We start from the raw sequence: 18,876 nt of genomic DNA, 5'->3' as shown, positions 1-18,876 counted from the left end.
CAACAATCCCCTGAAGAAGCTGAGAGTAATGGTGCTGCCTAAATGCGGGACTAGGAAGATTCCAGTGGAGGTGAACGCAGGTGATAACGTTGGAGAGCTGAGGAAAGAGCTGGCTAAGATTCAACAGAGGTTTCAGTTAAATCTGCCTCAAGATGACTATTTCTTTATATACAAACAGAATGTAATGGATGATGACCGGTCTTTCCGGTGGCACCGTGTTGATCACGGCGATACAATTGAGATTTTCAATGGAAGTGTTTCCGGTGGCTCTTAATTTTTTGGATTATGAATTTTTTATTTTTTTGGCTAATTGTATTCCTAATTTCACATACACTTTAGTAAAAAAAAAAGAGAACCTATATGGTACATTATTGTTCAAATCTGATAAACAAACCTGTTCAAGACCCATCTCCAAGTAAGCTAAAAACTTAATCTAGGGGACACAAAAGCATCATACCTTCTTTTAACTGATCATGATTCCAACTTAACTCTCTGCAATGTCTTTATTGAAGTTTCTTGCTTAACACAAATTATACACTTCGGAAGATCTTAAAAACTACTACTAAAGGAGAGAAATTAGTAAGGAGAAATGACAAATGAGTAAGCATTCTTGATTTCAAGAATGCTTAATGCAACCGTTGGATCAAATTAGTAAGGAGAGAAATTGACGGTTAAGATCAAATCAGTAAGTGCTATTTAAACCAACTTAACGAATAAACACTTTGGTCACAACTCACTCACAAATCATCATCACTTTCTGATCTCTCTGTATCTTCTCTTCTTCACCAATCTCTACTGATCTTGAAACACCATTGATACGATTATGAAGTTGCTCATAGATACTGAAAGTGACTCATCGTTCTCCATTGATGTTGATTTCTTGGATACACTGTTAACCACAAAACAGAAGATCGAGAAGGCTCAAGGTATCCCTGTTTGCAAACAAACCCTTCTCTTCCAAGGCAGTGTTCTTCAAGACCAATTTAAGATACGAATTTGCCATATCCTAGAAAACTCTCGTCTCTTTCTCTACATCTCTCCGGAAGACAACCCTAATCAGAACAACCACGATCAAACCGAGCAATCTCCATCACATCCAATTCATGGGTACGTTAACAATCAAGATTTGCCTGTTGTGAGCAACAAAGACTCAATGAAAGGGTTCCTTGGGATTCAAGATTCGCCGCAGGGTAAGAACAACCAAGTTTTCCATCAAACAGAGCAATCTCGATTACCGTCAAACTCATTTGGAGAGAGCAGTTATGGTGGGGATAGAGCTTTGCCGCCTAGGGAACAGGTCTGCAAGAAGAGCCAACATTATCGCCCTGTCCAAAGGATCATGGCAAGGAGAATCGATAACGGATCATCACGACCGTCGTATTCACTTGATGAGTTACTTGCCCCTCAAGATTTTCCGCCTGTGACGTTTGTTGGAAGCAAAAGAAAAAGGAATCAAGAAGTGGTTCAAACCGAGCAATCTTCAACGTCAGACTCAGTCAAAGAGGTCATGAACATTCAAGTGCCTGTGAAGAAGATGATCAAGACCAGCCCTATGAAGCTAACAGTGTACGTGCAGCCACCATATGAGGAGACCAGAAAGATTCGAATGGAGGTTAACGCAAATGATAGAATTAAAGAACTGAGGAAAGAGCTGGTTGAGATGCAAAAGAGGGGTGAGTTAGATCTGCCTCCCCAAGGGTATTACTTTGTTCACAAACAGAAACCATTGGCCGAAACTAGGACATTCTTCCGGTACGGTGTTGCTGAGGGCGATACAATTAAGATTTCTCGCTTAGTTGTTTATTCTTGACCTCTGTCTCTTTGATCATTAATGGAGCTTAAACTCTCTGCTGCAGTTTCCTACTTTTCTTATAGCTTTAAAGTTTTCTTACTTCGTTCAAAGTTTACAGCTTTCTGCAAATATGCTAAGACATGTATGTATTTACCAAGAAGAGAAACTAGTCCTTGTTGAGTTAGTTTAAGCTCTGTGCATTCGAATGGTCTGATACTTTAAAGATCTTGGCATTACAGAAACAAGTTTAAAGATCAGATGTTGATTCTTTGTTGACAAAACAGGGCAAAAGACAGTAAAGTTTCTCGCTTTACTTATAAACTAAAATTCACAATTCCTAAAAACACTCTGCTACTTGGGTTATGATACATGTTTACCAATTGAATGTTCAGCTCTTTTGCAGTCTCCTCTTTTCCTAAAGTCATTTTGACTTCTTCGAAGTCTGATGATTTGTGTTCCCTCTTAAAGCATAAAAAGCTAGAAAAAAATGGTGGTTCAGCTGAGGTCGAACCAAGAGGCCATAGTGATTCTGGGCGGCGCTGAGCTGTGATCCGTCCACTGCTGTAAGCGGGAAGTAATCGCTGCTCTGTGAAGCCAGCCTCACGCATTGCCCTCCAACTTTAGAACCCGCCTGAGCTAAGCCTTCGCTCAACCCACACGGATTACTCACAGCTTGGACTGGGCAGCTCAGAAACATGCCGTCACCAGAACCGACCTGAGGAAACGACTCAGTGTCCCACCATCTTATAGTCCCCACTTAGGTTACAAGCTCTCGTTACTTAGCTCGACGTCAAACACTCCATTTCGTGTCATATATAAACCAACACAAAATGAGTAGAGTGACCGATGTGGGACAAAAGACTTACATTAGTATTGATTCATGAGTTATCATTTTTGGTAGGCCAAAAGCCTAATAAAAAGGCCCAATAGTGAAATTGAAGTGACGAAAAGAGCAAATCAATCAAACTTAAGTTCAAGCTTTCTATATTCTCCTCAAAGGTTTCTACTTTCTAATAAGATTATCAAAATGAAAATTTTGAAACGTTTTGATAATCTGGCATATATATAAGAAGAGGTACATAAGATCTAATGTCTTCAATCACATGTCAATTTTTTTGTTGCATAAAAAATGCAAAAACTTGTTTATGCCACCTACCAAGATATCCAAACACATTTGGGCGTGTCTATGTGGCATCAAAGGAGGATGCATCTTTTTACTTTTTTTTATAGAAGAAAAATAAATATAATCCTCTTGCAATATCAATGGCAATAGGCAATAATCTGTAACTACGGCAATTTTGATTATGTTGAACGTTGAAACTTTTTGGTAATTTTCCCGTTAAAAATGCTACGTAACAGGTCTTTTCTTATATGTTTACTTCTCTTTTTTTTTTTTCTTTTTTTTTGTTGTTGTCTAGAATCTTTTGCATGTGGGTAATGTTTAGAATCTTTCATCTGTTGATATAGTGTATGACTGTGCAGTAAGCTCAAAAGGATAGTTTAAACTTTTTATTAAACTTTAAAGTTTGGTTATTAGGTAGCAACGTGTACTAGAGTCGGAGGGTTTTGATTGTTGAACTAACCTTCAATAAAAATCCATGGATTGACAATATAATCTTTAAAAAACACAATAAGTTGAACTAACAAAAGCTCAAGCCAACCATACCGAAACCGTAAAATACACCTACCAAAAACCATATATTTGTAATCCTGCCACTATATAAACTCAATCGCACATCTTTAAATTTCTCATCAGCACAAAGCAATACAAGTGAAGCATTTAAGGAGGCTTAGCCATAATCAGAGATTCATTAACACACCCAAAATGGTATCATACAAGTTCTTTCTCATTGCTTTTCTAGTGAGTCTCTCATTCTTTAATACGATCAACACTTGCTCGGCCTCGCGAAAGCTTCTCCAGCAACAACCTCTTCCTCAAATTCCAAATCTGCCTATCCCGACAATGGGACTACCTCCATTGCCGTCAACACTGCCACAACCAACACTACCAACTCTTCCCACAATGCCATCAAGTTTGCCACAACCAAACCTTCCCACAATTCCCACTGCAATGCCTCCAATGCCAACTTTACCTTCATTTCCGACAGTAATTCCTTCTCTTCCGACTAATCTCCCATCCATTAATATTCCGTACTTCTCCCCTCCGCCTTCTACAACTACATCGAATCCTTGAATTATCACTCCATGTGATTGATGTATCTTTTATTATATTATTGTTGTAATGAGTTGTTTCACTATTCTTGTCTGTTTTGGTTTGGTTAGTTACTCATACCGCCGCTTGTGCTTTGTACCTTTAATTTTATTGTATTTTGTAATGTTTTGTGTGAAAACCTATAAATAATCATTCAAGGTAATTTGTTTGTTTCAGAAAAGATCGGTTGAGTAAATGAACCGAAAAGATTAAGAACCAATCATAATTTCCCATTGCTTTCAATTAACCAAAGCTTCCTAGTGTGGTTGGACATACTTAACTCAAAATTTACATAAATAGACTGTAATATAACATTTTTAAACCTTTCAACTTATGATATTAAAAATACATATTTGTTACACATAAATAATAATGTACTGTATATCTCAAATTCTAGCAACAAGGCTGCGGAAAAAAAAAACAGGAGAAAGAAAACGTGATCATTGTGATCAATACCATATTAATGCGTAAAAATTTGTACTTTTCTCGTTACGTAGAAGCAGCACATCAACTTCCACTCCCACAACGTCTCATGATTTTGCTATTCCAAGCTAAAAAAAACATTCAGCCACCAAAAGAAATGTCTTCAATATAGGCCTATCCAACTTCCTAACATGTTTTATGCTGACAATATAAACAGCTTAAAATTTTCCAAAAATGGGAGAAACAAAAAAAGACTAGCCGTATAACAAAAATGGTAACAAAAAAACAAGTGTAGTATTGTTTGAAATCCTCTTGGCCATTCTCTATTATATATAAATAGATGCACCCATCATCGAGTCAGGTGACATTGGCATCTATATATATCTAAAGTTAAAAGTATTTTAAGTCAATGTTAGCTTCATTGGGCTGGTCTCTTGATCCTCTTCTTCACAGGCACTTGATTCATGACCTCTTTGACTGAGTCTGACGTTTGCTCGGTTTGAACCACTTCTTGATTCCTGTTTTTTTTTTTTTAATAAAATTTCTGGTTTGATATTTTTACTTCCGAACATAACATAGTTTAGAGTACAAGGTGCCTAAGCAGCAACGATCTCTGGGGTGAACAAACCCGGTACAAGAAAAACAACTAGGAAAATTAAAGAGAGTAACTTCGAAACCACAACGCAAGCAAACCTTGGAGCTTCGGAATATGGTTCCTAGCTAGGCATGTGTTTCGAATCCGTCTGTCCAGGGAGTGGAACAAACATTCGACCGGCGTGCGGGTATTGGTGTAGATGCGGGCATTCCGTTTCTTTTGCTTCCAACAAACGTCACAGGCGGCAAATCTTGAGGGCCAAGTAACTTATCAAGTGAATATGGCATTCCGTTTCTTTTGCTTCCAACAAACGTCACAGGCGGCAAATCTTGAGGGTCAAGTAACTTATCAAGTGAATATGACGGTCGTGATGATCCATTGTCGATTCTCCTTGCCATGATCCTTTGGATTTTCACAGGCCGATAATGTTGGTTCTTCGTGCTGACCTGTTCTCTTTTGCATGTGGGTAATGTCTAGAATCTTTTTTTTTGTAAATAAATGTCTAGAATCTTTTGCATGTGGGTTTTTAACGGACGTGTTCCTGGTGGCTCTTAATATAGCTTTCATTTTTCATGACGAAAAAGAGCGTTTAAAGATTCTGATGATCCAAATATTCTATGATCGATTTGTCATCTATGCCTTTGACCCCATGCATGCATAATCATTTTCTCGTTTAATCGTAACTCTCTTTCCGTTTTTATATATATTTTTTTCTTTCAAAATGGCTAAGAAATATGTACCACATCTTCTTCCATATTGATTTTTTCCCTTCTTTAAGACATATCATGTATTATTTTCTTGGTTACATTTTTTAAAAAATTGTTCTTAATTACACATATATATATATATATATATATATATATATATTTATACATATATATATATATATACTTTTGTTGTAAGTAAGTTAAACACAACCACTAATCAAGTTATACTATACATTTTTTCATAAATAAAGATTATAAAATATTGAAAAGGTTAAAAAGATGAACTAAAACTAAGGCCATGAATGGTTGTTGGTTTTTAAATAGTTTTTAGATTATAGTTTTTTGGTTTTTTGAGTTTTTGGTTTTTAGTTTTTGATTTTTTTTTTTTAATTTTCTATTTACAAAAGAAACAAAGAAATGGAGAAGGATAGTCAGCATTTTCTTAAAATATCAAAATAAGTGGATTTTGGTTTCTATTAAAAATATTTAAGAAAACCTAAAAACTAGTTTCCCTATTTTTTAGAAAATCTATTTAGATTAAAATCTTGAAGAGTGAAAGATTAGGTTTTTGAAAAAAAAAAATCTGAAAACTATTGTAGAATCTACTAACATTCAAGAGCTTACCTTCAAATGGAGCAACTACATGGGCCGAAACTAATATTTTTAATCAAAGCGCTGCGTTTTAAACCCATTTGAAGAAATCGAACCGTTAGATCATATCAGTAAGGAGATAACCGTTAACCGTTAACCGTTAGATCATTTAAACACTTCGATAACCGTTAGATCATTTCAATGCTTAACGAATAAACACTTTGGTCACAAATCATCACTTCTGATCTCTTTGATCTTCTCCTCTTCACCAATCCCTACTGATCTTGAAACACCATTGATACGATTATGAAGTTGCTCATCGATACTGAAAGTGACTCATCGTTCTCCATTGATGTTGATTTCTTGGATACACTGTTAATCATAAAACAGAAGATCGAGAAGGCTCAAGGTATCCCTGTTTGCAAACAAACCCTTTTCTTCAAAGGCAAAGTTCTTCAAGACCAATTTAAGATACGATTTTGCCATATCCTAGGAAACTCTCGTCTCTTTCTCTACATCTCTCCGGACGACAATCCTAATCAGAACGTCAACGACGATCGAGTGCCTCAAACCGAGCAATCTCCATCAAATCCTATTCATCAAGATTTTCCTGTGATGAGCAACAAAGACTCAATGAAAGGCTTCCTTGGAATTCAAGATTCGCCGCAGGGTAAGAATAACCAAGTGCTCCATCAAACAGGGCAATCAAGTGCTTCATCAAACTCATCTGAAGAGACCAGTTACGGTGGGGATGGAGATTTTACGATGGAACAAATCTGTAAGAAGAACCAACATGATAGGCCTGTTACAATCCAAAGAGTCATGGCGAGGAGAATCGACAGCGGATCATCATGACCGTCATATTCACTTGATGGGTTACTTGGACCTCAAGATTTGGTGCCTGTGACGGTTGGAAGCAGAAGAAAGATGAATCAGGTGGTTAAAACCAAGAGATCTTCACCGTCAGACTCAGTAAAAGAGGTCCTTAGAATTTTAGATTCTCCTGTGACGAAGAAGATCAAGACCATCCCGAGGAACCTGACAGTATTTGTGCAGCCATCTCAAGAGACCAGGATGATTCCAGTGGTGGTTAACGCAAATGATAAAGTTGAAGAACTGAGGAAAGAGCTTGTTAAGTTGCAAGAGAAGGGTGAGCTAAATCTGCCTCACGAAGGGTATTACTTTATAATCAGAGAGCTAATATTGACCGAAACTGAGTCATTCATGTGGAACCTTGTTGTTGACGGCGATACCATTGAGATAATCCGAATTAATCAGGCTTAAACTCTTTGGCAGTCTCCTCTAGTTTCCTTGTAGCTCTTAGTCTTTCTTGAAGCCTTGTACCAAACTGCCAATATTTTCTTCTTATACATAGAACAATAACTATATGGTACTTTGTTGAAACCTATAATAAACACATTTTTGTTACAGCTTTCAGTATTTTTCTTGAAGTTATGGGTTCAAAAGTTCTCGTTTGTTAGGATGTTTCCAGAGCCATGAAGACTGCGATGCACGCTCATGTGAGTTTTAAGTCTATCAAAGGTTTCTAAGCCAAATAGCAAGTGAAATGCTACACTGTGAGTAGTGTCGAGTTCGATATCTCCTTAAATGAGTTCTCCTGTGAATTGTTGTGAAAGAACTGAAGCTATATAGCAAAAACGTACGTACCTATGATTTGATTCTGTTTTTGCTCTGTTTTGGCCTCGGGATATGATTTAAAAAGCTGTCTTTTTGCGATTCTTGGACGCATGTATTGCAGTAGTTTGTGGATGAACAGTCCATATAATATCAGCAAGCAATTCTTGAACAAAGATGTTTACATACACTTTTATAGGCGGCCGAGAAATAACCAATATGTGCAGGTTCTCATGGTCGGTGATTATATATGAGCTAGTGTTATATGATAACCACACAAAATGGTTTTTAGCAGAAGAGAAAATAGCAATCTTTCTCAGGTTTTTATGGATATACGTGAAAGCATGAAGACTTCGGTTGCTATAAGACTGGTCTGTAGGACTCTAAAAAAGAGGTTCGCGGCAGTAACGTGGCTATACTATTGAAGACTCTTCGATTGGAGCCAAAATATATTCATATCTACAAAGAAGATTTGGACTTATCCTTGAATAGGAAAGTAGGTTATAGGAAGTATCCTATATATTGTGATTATAGGGCAAACATGTTGTTTGGCCGTTTGGGAATTTCTTAGAGTCTTAAGCAAAATAAGCTTTCTTTTGGGTAGATTAAGAATTGGTCAATGGCAAACTAATTTGATAGTGTGTAAAACTGATTAAGGAAAATATTATGCGTTGCACTTATCTGTTCAATGTTATTTTAAGTAACATCTGCGCACACGAAATCAGTTGAGAGTAAAAGGTACTTCATGCAACTAAAAATTAGAAACGATGAACTAAAAGTATATTTTATTTAAGCTAAGAAGAGAAGCTTGTGTGTTATTTGACTGACCTCATGACAAAAAGAGTGCTTAAAGATTTCATAATGACCCAAATATTACATGATTGATCTATGCCTTTGACCCCATGCAATGCATAATCATTTTTTCATGTAATCTTAACTATTTTCTATTTTTATTTCATTTTTTTCTTTCAAAGTGGCTAAGAAAAAAAAGTCTAGATAAACACAACCACTAATCAATATCCACTATATACTATACATTTTTTTATTTATAAAAACTTGATAATAAAACTTACATAATACAAGTGAAAATAAGAATGATGAACTAAAAATATATTTTATTTAGACAGTGAAGAATTTGAAAAAACTACATATAGAAAACAATATAGTTTGATAATTCGTTTTTTTTTTCAAAACAAAATTTGTTTATCTGCAACTAAGTTACTATTCTGATGTTGAAAGAGAAAACAATGTAGTTTCGTTTTAGGTGAAAAAACTTTTAGATGTTCTTATTGATTGAAGTTTTATAAATGAAAAAATATTTATTGTTTATTAATCTTTGTGCTTAACCCAAAGAGAAAGTACAAAGGAAATACAATTTAAATATCTATACCATTATAATAAACCATATTTGAAGTTTTACATTTTAATGTATAGAACTAAATATTTTACCAAACACAATTAATACATCATATCAAATTTATATCTTAGTCAGACGTGATAAGCTAAATATTTTGCGTTTGGCCTTATTCTTGAAGGACTCATGTTCACTTTTTTTTTTTTTCTGGTTAGGTGTTGCCCTCTGTAAGTAAGAAAGAGGGTGAAAATCTCCTGAAAGACCTTGTTCTAAAGTGGTCTAATCACAAAGTTAAGGTTAACAGGTTATCCCATTTCCTCTCCTATGTGGACCAGCACTTCATTGCAAGGAAACCCCTTCCAAGGATGTACGAACTCTTGTAAGTATGGTATTTGTGCTGCAATTAATTGAATAACTCTGGTTCTACCTGATTCAGTTTCTATCTAACACAATTTGTATCACCAGATTCATAAAGAACGCGAGGATAAACAGATTGATAGGGCAATTATAAAAAATGTGTTAGATGTCTATGTTGAGATTGAGATGGGAAAGATGGACAGATACAAACAGGATTTTGAGCGCTTCGTCCTTCAGCGTACCAAACTTTACTATTCTGAAAAGGCGAGAAGCTGGATCGAAGACAAGGAACATTCTTTCCCTAATTACATGCTAAAGGCACGTCTCCAGGATTGTGTTTTCATTTGATGTCAGGAAAGTATGTATTTATTAATGTGAGTAATTTTATAATGCAGACTGAGGAGTGCCTTAACAAGGAGAGGGAGAGAGCCATTCACTACCTTCATTTTAGAACTGTGCCCAAGCTAGTTCAGGTTAGTTATAATACGTTATCTACAATGTTTGCTGAAAAATTCACCTTTCAACTTTGAAGATATGTTTATTTTCTGATAGTACTTTGAACGGGATACAAGCGTATTTCATAATTAGCACTGATAGTGATTGGCTTGCTTGTTTATTTGTGAATGATGCAGGCACTACTAAATCAATTGTTGGTTATGGCTCCGAAAGAGCTTCAAGAAGAAGAGCACTTAGGGTGCCTTGCATTGCTCTAAAAAAACAAGGAAAGCCAGTTTTTGTGTGTTATAATTATATTGTTAACCGATTATTATCTCAAATCTCTTTTCAACGGAGCATTGCTATATACTTTCAGATGGATGATCTCTCCAGATTGTACAATCTTTATCATAAAATTCCAGACTGGCTGGAAGCTTTTTCAGACATATTCTCGCAGGTTTTTATTACTAGTTAATTTTCTACATGACATAAATTTTGATTCTCATTTTTACTTTGCTACATGACAGCATATGACTGCAGAAGGCAATGCCCTTATAAAACAAGTTCAAGACGCAGCAGCTAACCAGGTTCATATTATTTTACTTGTTACATTCAGACACTCAATTTTTTTTGTTTATACTACGTTTTTGTGGAAATGCATAAAGTTGGATTACTGAATTGCAAGCTGTTTTATTAATGGTTGATTGCAGGAACGCAAAAATTATATCATTTCCATGTTATATTTTTCATTAAAAATAGAAAGAAAGACAATACGAATAGGATTTTCACAAATTAGTGGTTTAGTTCTCCGAGCATTATTCCCATAGCCGTAGTTGATAACATGGAAGGTCTCTTAGACAATCTATCTCTAGAATACGACTCCGTTTGGGACACTAAACCCTCTTGGTAAGTTTTAATTAAGTTCCTTATTCAATTTAATTACCTTCCGAGTGAATGACGGTTAATCTCAGTGTTCTAAAATGCGGCCTACGCGGGTGTCTAGGCGGCGGTTATACGCTATGCAGTGACCGAACGTTTTGAATTTTAGCTATACGGTAATTTAGGCGGTTTTAAATAATTCGAATGCCTAATAGCGTTTAGGCGGACATTATGCGGTCTAAGCGGACGCCTGTACGGATTTTAGGCGGTGTATTGACTAAAATAGTAAAAAAAATACTGTAATTAAATATTTTTTAAAATAATATTTTTGTTTCAAATAAATATTATAATTAGCCTCTAAAGTCTAAACTTATGAAATTTAATTTGGTTCCAAAGTAAGTATAAACTTACATTTTGTCAATTTTACAAGTTTTTGAATGGATTATGTTTTTTTTTTGTTTAAAATGTGAGATTATTATAGATTCTAAACTATTTTGATAGATAAGAGTTAATTGAATATAATATTTGATACTATCTTTTTGTTTTATGTTTTTCTAAAATTAAAGTGTATAAGTTTTCATCCTATATATATATGTAAATATTATTTTTATATAAATATATATTTATATATCTAAAATATATAATCCGCCTAGATTCCGCTTAGGCACCCGCATATACGGTTAGGCACTAGGCGTTTGTCCACCGCGTAGCAAGCGCATAGCGCGTTTTAGAACACTGGTCAATCTATAAGTGCAATCTTTCTCAGATTTCTATGGAGATACGTACAACGCTATTTGTTCAATGTTATCTATCTTAACATTTTTGAAGTACATTTTTGTGCCATCTTTTTTTATCTTTGTATCCAAACAAGTCTCAATTAAATTCTCTACAATCCTTACAACCAAACACAATCATTTCCTTATTTGATAATATTAATTTCAAATTTCCTAAAATCTATCTACCTAATTTAAAGCAATATGTTAGATTAAAATATAATTCTCCTTTCACTTTTATTTAATCTTATCTTTAATTATTTGAATTACTATTTAATACATAAAGTTAAAAAAATATTAGATTTTTTTTCAGCATATGATGTGATTTGAATTTTTATAAACGGATATATATATTTTAAAAATCTATCTTAACATTTTTGAATTATATTTTTGTGCAATAATCTTTTTTGAAATGATTTTCCAAAAAACCATGGTCTTAAACACTATTAATCACCATAAATTTGATTTTAATCATATTTCATTGTATTTTTGACCATGGTTTAAGACCATGCACAAAACCATGGTCTTAATTTTTTTTTGATTTTAATCATAGTTCATTGTATTTTTTAAAGTACACATATTTATTGTTCTTTCAAAATCAATCCTTATAATTTTATTAACAAGTACTGTTAATTATTGTAAAAACACCAAAATAATATATATATATATATATAAGTGCATTGATTAAAATTTGATTTTAATCATATTTCATTGTATTTTTGACCATGGTTTAAGACCATGCACAAAACCATGGTCTTAATTTTTTTTGATTTTAATCATAGTTCATTGTATTTTTTAAAGTATACATATTTATTGTTCTTTCAAAGTCAATCCATATAATTTTATTAACAAGTACTGTTAATTATTGTAAAAACACCAAAATAAAATATATATATATATATATATATATAAGTGCATTGATATTACAAAACAAAGAAATTTACTATGGGGTAAATTTTGCAAATACAACATATTATATATAACATTCTAATATTTATATTAACTAAATAAAACCTGATTATATTAGTATACCAACTTAAATGTTCTTGCAATAATATGTCAAGGTCTTCAAATAATATTTTTAATCAAACGCCGCGTTTCAATCCATTTCAGGAATGGTTAACCTAACCGTTGGATCATATCAGTAAGGAAAGCAATTGACGGTTAAGATTCGTCGACTAGAGGCTTAAAGTGATATTTAAACCAACTTTACGGTTAAACACTGATCTCGTCACAAATGATCACTTTCTCTGTATCTCTTCTTTGCTTCATTGATCTTGAAACACCATTGATACGGTTATGACGTTGACCATCGAAACTGAAAGTGGCTCATCGTTCTCCATTTTTTGTTGGTTTCTTGGATACAGTGTTAATGGTGAAACAGAGGATCGAGAAGTCTCAAGGTATCCCTGTTCCCAAACAAACCCTTTTCTTCCAAGGCAAGTATCTTCATGACCACTTTGAGATACGATTATGGCATGTCGGAGACAACTCTCTTCTCTTTCTCTACGTCTCTCCTGACGAGATGCCTAATCAGAAGAACAACGATCAAACCAAGCAATCTCCATCAAAGCCAGTTGATGGGTTCGTTAACAAACCATTCCACAAGATCACGGCGACGAGAATCGACAACGGATCATCACGACCGTCTTATTCACTTGATGAGTTACTTGCCCCTCACGTCTCAAGATTTGTGACGGTTGGAACTGGAAGCAGCACAAGAATCAGAAATCAAGAAGTGGTTCAAACCAAGAAATGTTCATCGTCAGACTCAGTCAAAGAGGCCGTCATCAACATTACTGCAGATTGGCCTTTGAGGAAGAAGAGAAAGATCATCCCGTCGATAAGGATGACAGTATTTGTGAAGACAGTTGACGAGACCAGGATGATTCCAGTGGAGGTTAACGCAAATGATAAGAACTGAGGAAAGAGCTGGTTAAGTTACAAGAGAAGGGTGAGTTAAATCTGCCTCAGGAAGGGTATTACTTTATACTCAGAGGGCGAACGTTGATTGAAATTGAGTCATTCATGTGAAACCTTGTTGCTGACGGCCATACAATTCAGCTTAAACTCTTTGTAGCCTCCTCTTACTATCACAGTAATTGATTAAGATCACTCTGCAGAGAGTAAACACTGAGTGTGTATTAAGGTATAAACAAAAAAAGTTGTTATTAAGATGTTGTATCAAACTGATACTTGACAAATGACAAGTTCTCATTAAGGTTCAACTCTCTGCAGTCTCCTCTTTCTTAAAGTCTTTTGCTTTGTTCAAAGTTTGCTATTTGTTTCATAGCTTTTGGTCATTGTATGTGTTCCCCCTTAACGCATAAACCCTAACCAAGCCCAAAACAAAAAGCATAAACGTCACCGCCCAGAACCACTATGGCCTGCTGGTTCGACCTCAGCTGAACTGTGATCCGTCCACTGCTGTAAGCGGGAAGTAATCGCTGCTCTGTGAAGCCAGCCTCACGCATTGCCCTCCAACTTTAGAAGCCGCCTGAGCCAAGCCTTCGCTCAACCCACACGGACTACTCACAGCTTGGACTGGGCAGCTCAGAAACATGCCATCACCAGAACCGACACGAGGAACCGAACCAGTGTCCCACCATCTTATAGTCCCCACTTGGGTTACAAGCTCTCGTTACTTAGCTCGACGTCGTACACTCCATTTGGTGTCATATATAAACAAACACCAAATGAGTAGAGTGACCGATGTGGGACAAAAGACCTACCTTTCGTTTTGATTAGTTATATGACTAATTATGAGTTAATGTGGGCCAAATCCAGAAAAGAGCAATCAATCAAACTTCTTCATTTCAAGCTCTCTCTATATTCTCCACAAAGCTTTACAATAAGATTATCAAAATGAAAATTTTGAAAGGCCTTGATTATCTGGCCTATAATAAGAAGATGTACGTACATAAGATCAAATGTCAAATTTTTGTTGCATAAAAATGCAAGAGAACTCACATTTCCAAACACCTTGGGTGTCTATGTGGCATCAAAAGAGGATGCATCTTTTATTTTTTCTAGGAGAAAAATAAATATTATATCCTCTAGCAACATCAATGGAAATGCTGTAATCTGTAAATAGAAATTTCCACATCTTCACTAGATAAGTTGATGATATAAATAAAACTCTTTGCAGTCTCCTCAATAAAAAAACTGTTGTTCATTACGGCCAATCTAATACCGGGGATCAACTCTCTGCAATCTTTATTGATCGTTTCTTGCTTTTTGCAAAAACATATATACTTATAAGACATGTAATTACCTATTAATAATAACAACTTTGACCCCTATGTAATCATTTTTCCATTTTTTTTTCCAAAATAGCTCAACTTTTGTTTTTTTTAATATTATATATTTTTATTAAAAAAAAGTTCTGAAATTGTATATTAATCGTTAAAAAAAAAAGTCAAGATAAACACAAACGACTAATCAATCTCCACAGTATACTATACATTTGGATTTTTAAAAAATGATAATATGAAAAATAAGAAGATGAACTAAAAGTCTATTTAATTGGGAAAGTGAAATATTTAAAAAACTACATATATAAAACAATTTAGTTTTTCTAGGTAAAAAAACTTAGGAACTGGAGAATTGATTTCTAAATCCATATAGAATTGTAAATTATGAAAATCAAAACACATGGATCATGAAATAATATGTTTTATCCTTGGATTTAAATCTTTCTATCTTATATTTTCAAATTCATTTAAAGTATAATGTAGATTTTGAAATCCAAAAACAAATCATTAAATAAATAAGATTTTAACAAGTATTTGTAAATCATAAAACCAACACATAATTTTAATAAATATTTTAAAATCAATAATTAAATAACACACAATTTTAATTTAGATATTCAAATCCATTAAAATTATAGAATCAATAACTTTCTCTTAAATGTTCTTAAAAATAAAGTATCAAGGTCTTTAAATGGAGCAAGTTAATGTGCCGGATCTATTATTTATTTTTAATCCAAGTGTTGCGTTTTCAACCCATTTCAAAAATGTTTGATCTAACCGTTGGATCATATGAGTTAGGAGAGCAATTGACGGTAAGATTCTTTGACCATAGGCTTTTTAATTTAACCGATATTTGAACCAACTTACGAATAAAACTTTCGTCATCGGATCATATCTTCTTCACCAATCTCCATCCACGGATCTTCAAACACCATTGATACGATTATGAAGTTGCTCATCGATACTCAAAGGGGCTCATCGTTCTTCATTGATGTTCATTTCTTGGATACAGTGTTAAGGATGAAAGAGATGATCGAGGAGTCTCTAGCGATCCCTGTTTACAAACAAACCCTTTTCTTCCAAGGCAAGGTTCTTCAAGACCCTCTTCATTACTTTGAATGCAATATCCCAGAAAACTCTCGTCTCTTTCTCTCCATCTCTCCTGGCCACAACCCTAACCAATACAGCAACGATCTAGTGCCTCAAACCGAGCAATCTTCATCAAATCCAATTCATGGGTTCGTCCACAATCAAGATTTGCCTGTGATGATGAGCAACAAATATCAAGTGCCTGGGCGAATCCAAAAGGTCATGGCAAGGAGGATCGATAACGGATCATCACGACCGTCGTATTCACTTGATGAGTTACTTGCCCCTCAAGATTTTCCGCCTGTGACGGTTGGAAGCACTAGAAACAGGTATCAAGAAGTGGTTCAACCCGAGCAATGTTCATCGTCAGACTCAGTCAAAGAGGTCATCAACATTCCAGATTCGCCTGTGAGGAGCAAGACCATCCCATCGATAAAGCTGACAGTATTTGTGAAGCCATTTGAAGAGACCAGGATGATTCCAGTGGAGGTTAACGCAGGTGATGACGTTGAAGAACTGATGAAAGAGCTGGTTAAGATGAAAGAGAGGGGTGAGTTAAATCTGCCTCTCGAATGGTATTACTTTATACTCAGAGGGCGAATACTGTTGGAAACTAAGTCATTTATGTGGAACCATGTTGCTGACGGCGATACAATTGAGCTTAAACTCTTTGCAGCCTCCTCTTACTTTGTATAGCTCCTTAGTCTATCTTGCAGCCTTGTACCAAAATTGTCTTATTATAGATCATAAAGAAGAAAATAAATAACTATATGGTACTTTGTTCAAACCTTAATAAACAAACTTTCATTACAGCTTGTAGTGTTTTTTTTTTTCTTGCTTTCTTGAAACTAAAACCAAAGATCACATTAATTAATCATTAAGATCACTCTGCAACGTAACATTGTGTGTATTATGGTATGAACAAAAACTTTAAAAGTTATGGATTCAAAAAGTTCTCATTAAGAAGTTAATCAAACTGCTGCTGCGGATACTTGACAAGTTATATATGCCAGTGCCATGACTCACTCTGTTTGTGCTCTGTTTTGGCCTCGGGCTTTGATTTAAAGCTCTGTCTTCTAGGGATTCTTGGACGCATTGCAGCAGTGTATGGATAGTAGGAACAGTCTATTGATATCATGTTAATATCAGTAAGAATTTTTTGGACAAAGATGTGACATAAGACATGTAGCACATGTAAGCAATTTTAAGGAAAATACTATGCGTTGCTTTTGTGTGCATACGAAATCAGATGTTATAGCTACATCCGTTATTTAAAGAGACAAAGAAGCATTATACAGTCTTTTAGCTGATCATGCTTGAACCCAGCTTAACTCTCTGCAATCTCCTCCTTCCTTATACGTACCGTTCAGTCTTTCTTGAAGTTCCTTGCTTTTATCGAAATTGTCTTTTTCGTCTCATAGCTTTATGTAAATAAGAAACTTTGTTCAAAACGAGGCCTTTGATTAACTTAAACAACACGTAAACAAGAAGGTTGAAATTGTGCCAGGCCCAAACCTGACCCATTTTATACGTGAATCAAATGATATCTAAACCAAATTGTGAGGAAAAGTTTTCGTCGCAAATCAGCATTCTCTCTCTCTCTCTCTTTCTCTTCACTTCCTTCTTCACGCATTGATACAAGTATGAAGGTGACCGTCAAGAATCATGGTAATGAAGTCTGCGTTATCGAAGTGTTTAACTTTGATACATTGTTAGCTATCAAAGAGAAGATAGAGAGGAATCTAGGTATTCCTGTTTCCAAACAAACCCTTTTCTTTAAAGGCAAGCTTCTTCTTCAAGACCACCTTAATGCTGCACAATGTAAGATCGTCAACAATTCTAGTCTCGAACTATTCTCCTCTTCTTACCGTTATAACCCTAATCACAACAACGACGATCAAGTTCTTCATCAAACCCAGCAATCTCCAGCACCGTCAAACTTAACCCGTCAGATCATTCACGGTCATCAAGATTGGCCGGTGATGGTGAGGAGCAGCAACAATGAATCATCACTGCCGTCAAATCTGAGTGGAGAGTTACTTGGTACTCAAGATGTTTTGCCGCCTGTGACGGTTGGGAGCAGCAGTTACAGGAGTGAAGCTGTTCGAACCGAGAAATCTCCAGTGACATCAGATTCAGTTGAAGAGTTCCTTGGTCAAGATTGGTCTAAGATAACCCTAAAGAACAACAACAATGAACCACTATCGTTACGTGAAGTAGAAGAGTTACTTGGCCTTCAAGATACTTTGCCGCCTGTGCAATCTTCAACGTCAGACTCAGTCAAGGAGATCATTAACATTCCAGGTTCTCCTGTGAAGAAGAAGATCAAGATCATCCCGTTCCCGTCGATAAAGCTGACAGTATTCGTGCAGCCATTTGAAGAGACCAGAAAGATTCGAATGGAGGTTAACACAAATGATAGAATTAAAGAACTGAGGAAAGAGCTGGTTGAGATGCAAAAGAGGGGTGAGTTAGATCTGCCTCACCAAGGGTATTTCTTTGTTCACAAACTGAAACCATTGGCCGAAACTATGACATTCTTCTGGTACGGTGTTGCTGAGGGCGATACAATTGAGATTTCCCGCACAGCTGGTTATCCATGATCTCCTTGTGGTGTGCAGTCTCCTCTTTTCTTATAGTTTTAAAATTTTCTTGCTTCGTTCTAACTTTACAGCTTTCTCTGCAAATATGCTAAGACATGTTAATTTACCAATATGATGAGGTGAAAGAAGAGAAACTAGTCCTTGTAGAGTTACATCTTGTCGAAATCAGCTATCAAG

At 35.3% G+C, this 18,876-nt stretch overlaps 6 protein-coding genes and 1 pseudogene across 6 annotated transcripts in view; all 7 read left to right on the top strand.

Annotated features, from left to right (window-relative positions):
* The window catches only part of LOC104707788, a 1,530-nt gene extending 1,256 nt beyond the window's left edge, over nt 1-274 (top strand). Inside the window, exon 2 of the mRNA XM_010424212.1 lies at nt 71-274. Within this exon, the coding sequence (XP_010422514.1) occupies nt 71-274 (204 nt within the window). The remainder of the gene's footprint in view (nt 1-70) is intronic.
* On the top strand, nt 824-2,565 carry LOC104709785 (AN1-type zinc finger protein 4-like). The gene is made up of 2 exons (XM_010426344.1): nt 824-1,708; nt 2,465-2,565. The coding sequence occupies exons 1-2, from the start codon at nt 824-826 to the stop codon at nt 2,540-2,542; spliced, it is 963 nt and encodes a 320-aa protein (XP_010424646.1). The 3' UTR covers nt 2,543-2,565.
* Nucleotides 6,627-7,604, top strand: LOC104709784 (annotated as a pseudogene).
* LOC104709783 (putative cullin-like protein 2) lies at nt 8,237-10,379 on the top strand. The gene is made up of 5 exons (XM_010426343.1): nt 8,237-8,326; nt 9,614-9,688; nt 9,775-9,984; nt 10,062-10,139; nt 10,299-10,379. The coding sequence occupies exons 1-5, from the start codon at nt 8,237-8,239 to the stop codon at nt 10,377-10,379; spliced, it is 534 nt and encodes a 177-aa protein (XP_010424645.1).
* Nucleotides 13,126-13,677, top strand: LOC104709782. The gene has a single exon (XM_010426342.1). The coding sequence runs from the start codon at nt 13,126-13,128 to the stop codon at nt 13,675-13,677; it is 552 nt and encodes a 183-aa protein (XP_010424644.1).
* LOC104709781 lies at nt 15,953-16,792 on the top strand. Its single transcript, XM_010426341.1, has one exon. The coding sequence runs from the start codon at nt 15,953-15,955 to the stop codon at nt 16,790-16,792; it is 840 nt and encodes a 279-aa protein (XP_010424643.1).
* LOC104709780 lies at nt 17,740-18,699 on the top strand. Its single transcript, XM_010426340.1, has one exon. It carries the CDS (start codon nt 17,740-17,742, stop codon nt 18,697-18,699), a length of 960 nt encoding a protein of 319 aa, XP_010424642.1.

Source organism: Camelina sativa, chromosome 8 (assembly GCF_000633955.1).
Source record: "Camelina sativa cultivar DH55 chromosome 8, Cs, whole genome shotgun sequence".
In the NCBI taxonomy this organism is placed as follows: Eukaryota; Viridiplantae; Streptophyta; class Magnoliopsida; order Brassicales; family Brassicaceae; genus Camelina; species Camelina sativa.
The sequence above is the reverse complement of the archived record's forward strand: the minus strand, read 5'-3'. Positions and strand labels throughout refer to the sequence as shown.

Bases quoted from the DNA above. Each gene is read 5' to 3' on its own strand.
- LOC104709781 (XM_010426341.1), top strand. From the start codon at position 15,953: ATGAAGTTGCTCATCGATACTCAAAGGGGCTCATCGTTCTTCATTGAT.
- LOC104709780 (XM_010426340.1), top strand. From the start codon at position 17,740: ATGAAGGTGACCGTCAAGAATCATGGTAATGAAGTCTGCGTTATCGAA.
- LOC104709783 (XM_010426343.1), top strand. From the start codon at position 8,237: ATGGTTTTTAGCAGAAGAGAAAATAGCAATCTTTCTCAGGTTTTTATG. The intron at 8,327-9,613 runs GTCTGTAGGACT...TAAGGTTAACAG, and splicing joins CTTCGGTTGCTATAAGACTG to GTTATCCCATTTCCTCTCCT. The intron at 9,985-10,061 runs GCACGTCTCCAG...TTTATAATGCAG, and splicing joins TCCCTAATTACATGCTAAAG to ACTGAGGAGTGCCTTAACAA.
- LOC104709782 (XM_010426342.1), top strand. From the start codon at position 13,126: ATGGTGAAACAGAGGATCGAGAAGTCTCAAGGTATCCCTGTTCCCAAA.
- LOC104709785 (XM_010426344.1), top strand. From the start codon at position 824: ATGAAGTTGCTCATAGATACTGAAAGTGACTCATCGTTCTCCATTGAT. The intron at 1,709-2,464 runs GTTCACAAACAG...GATTACTCACAG, and splicing joins CTCCCCAAGGGTATTACTTT to CTTGGACTGGGCAGCTCAGA.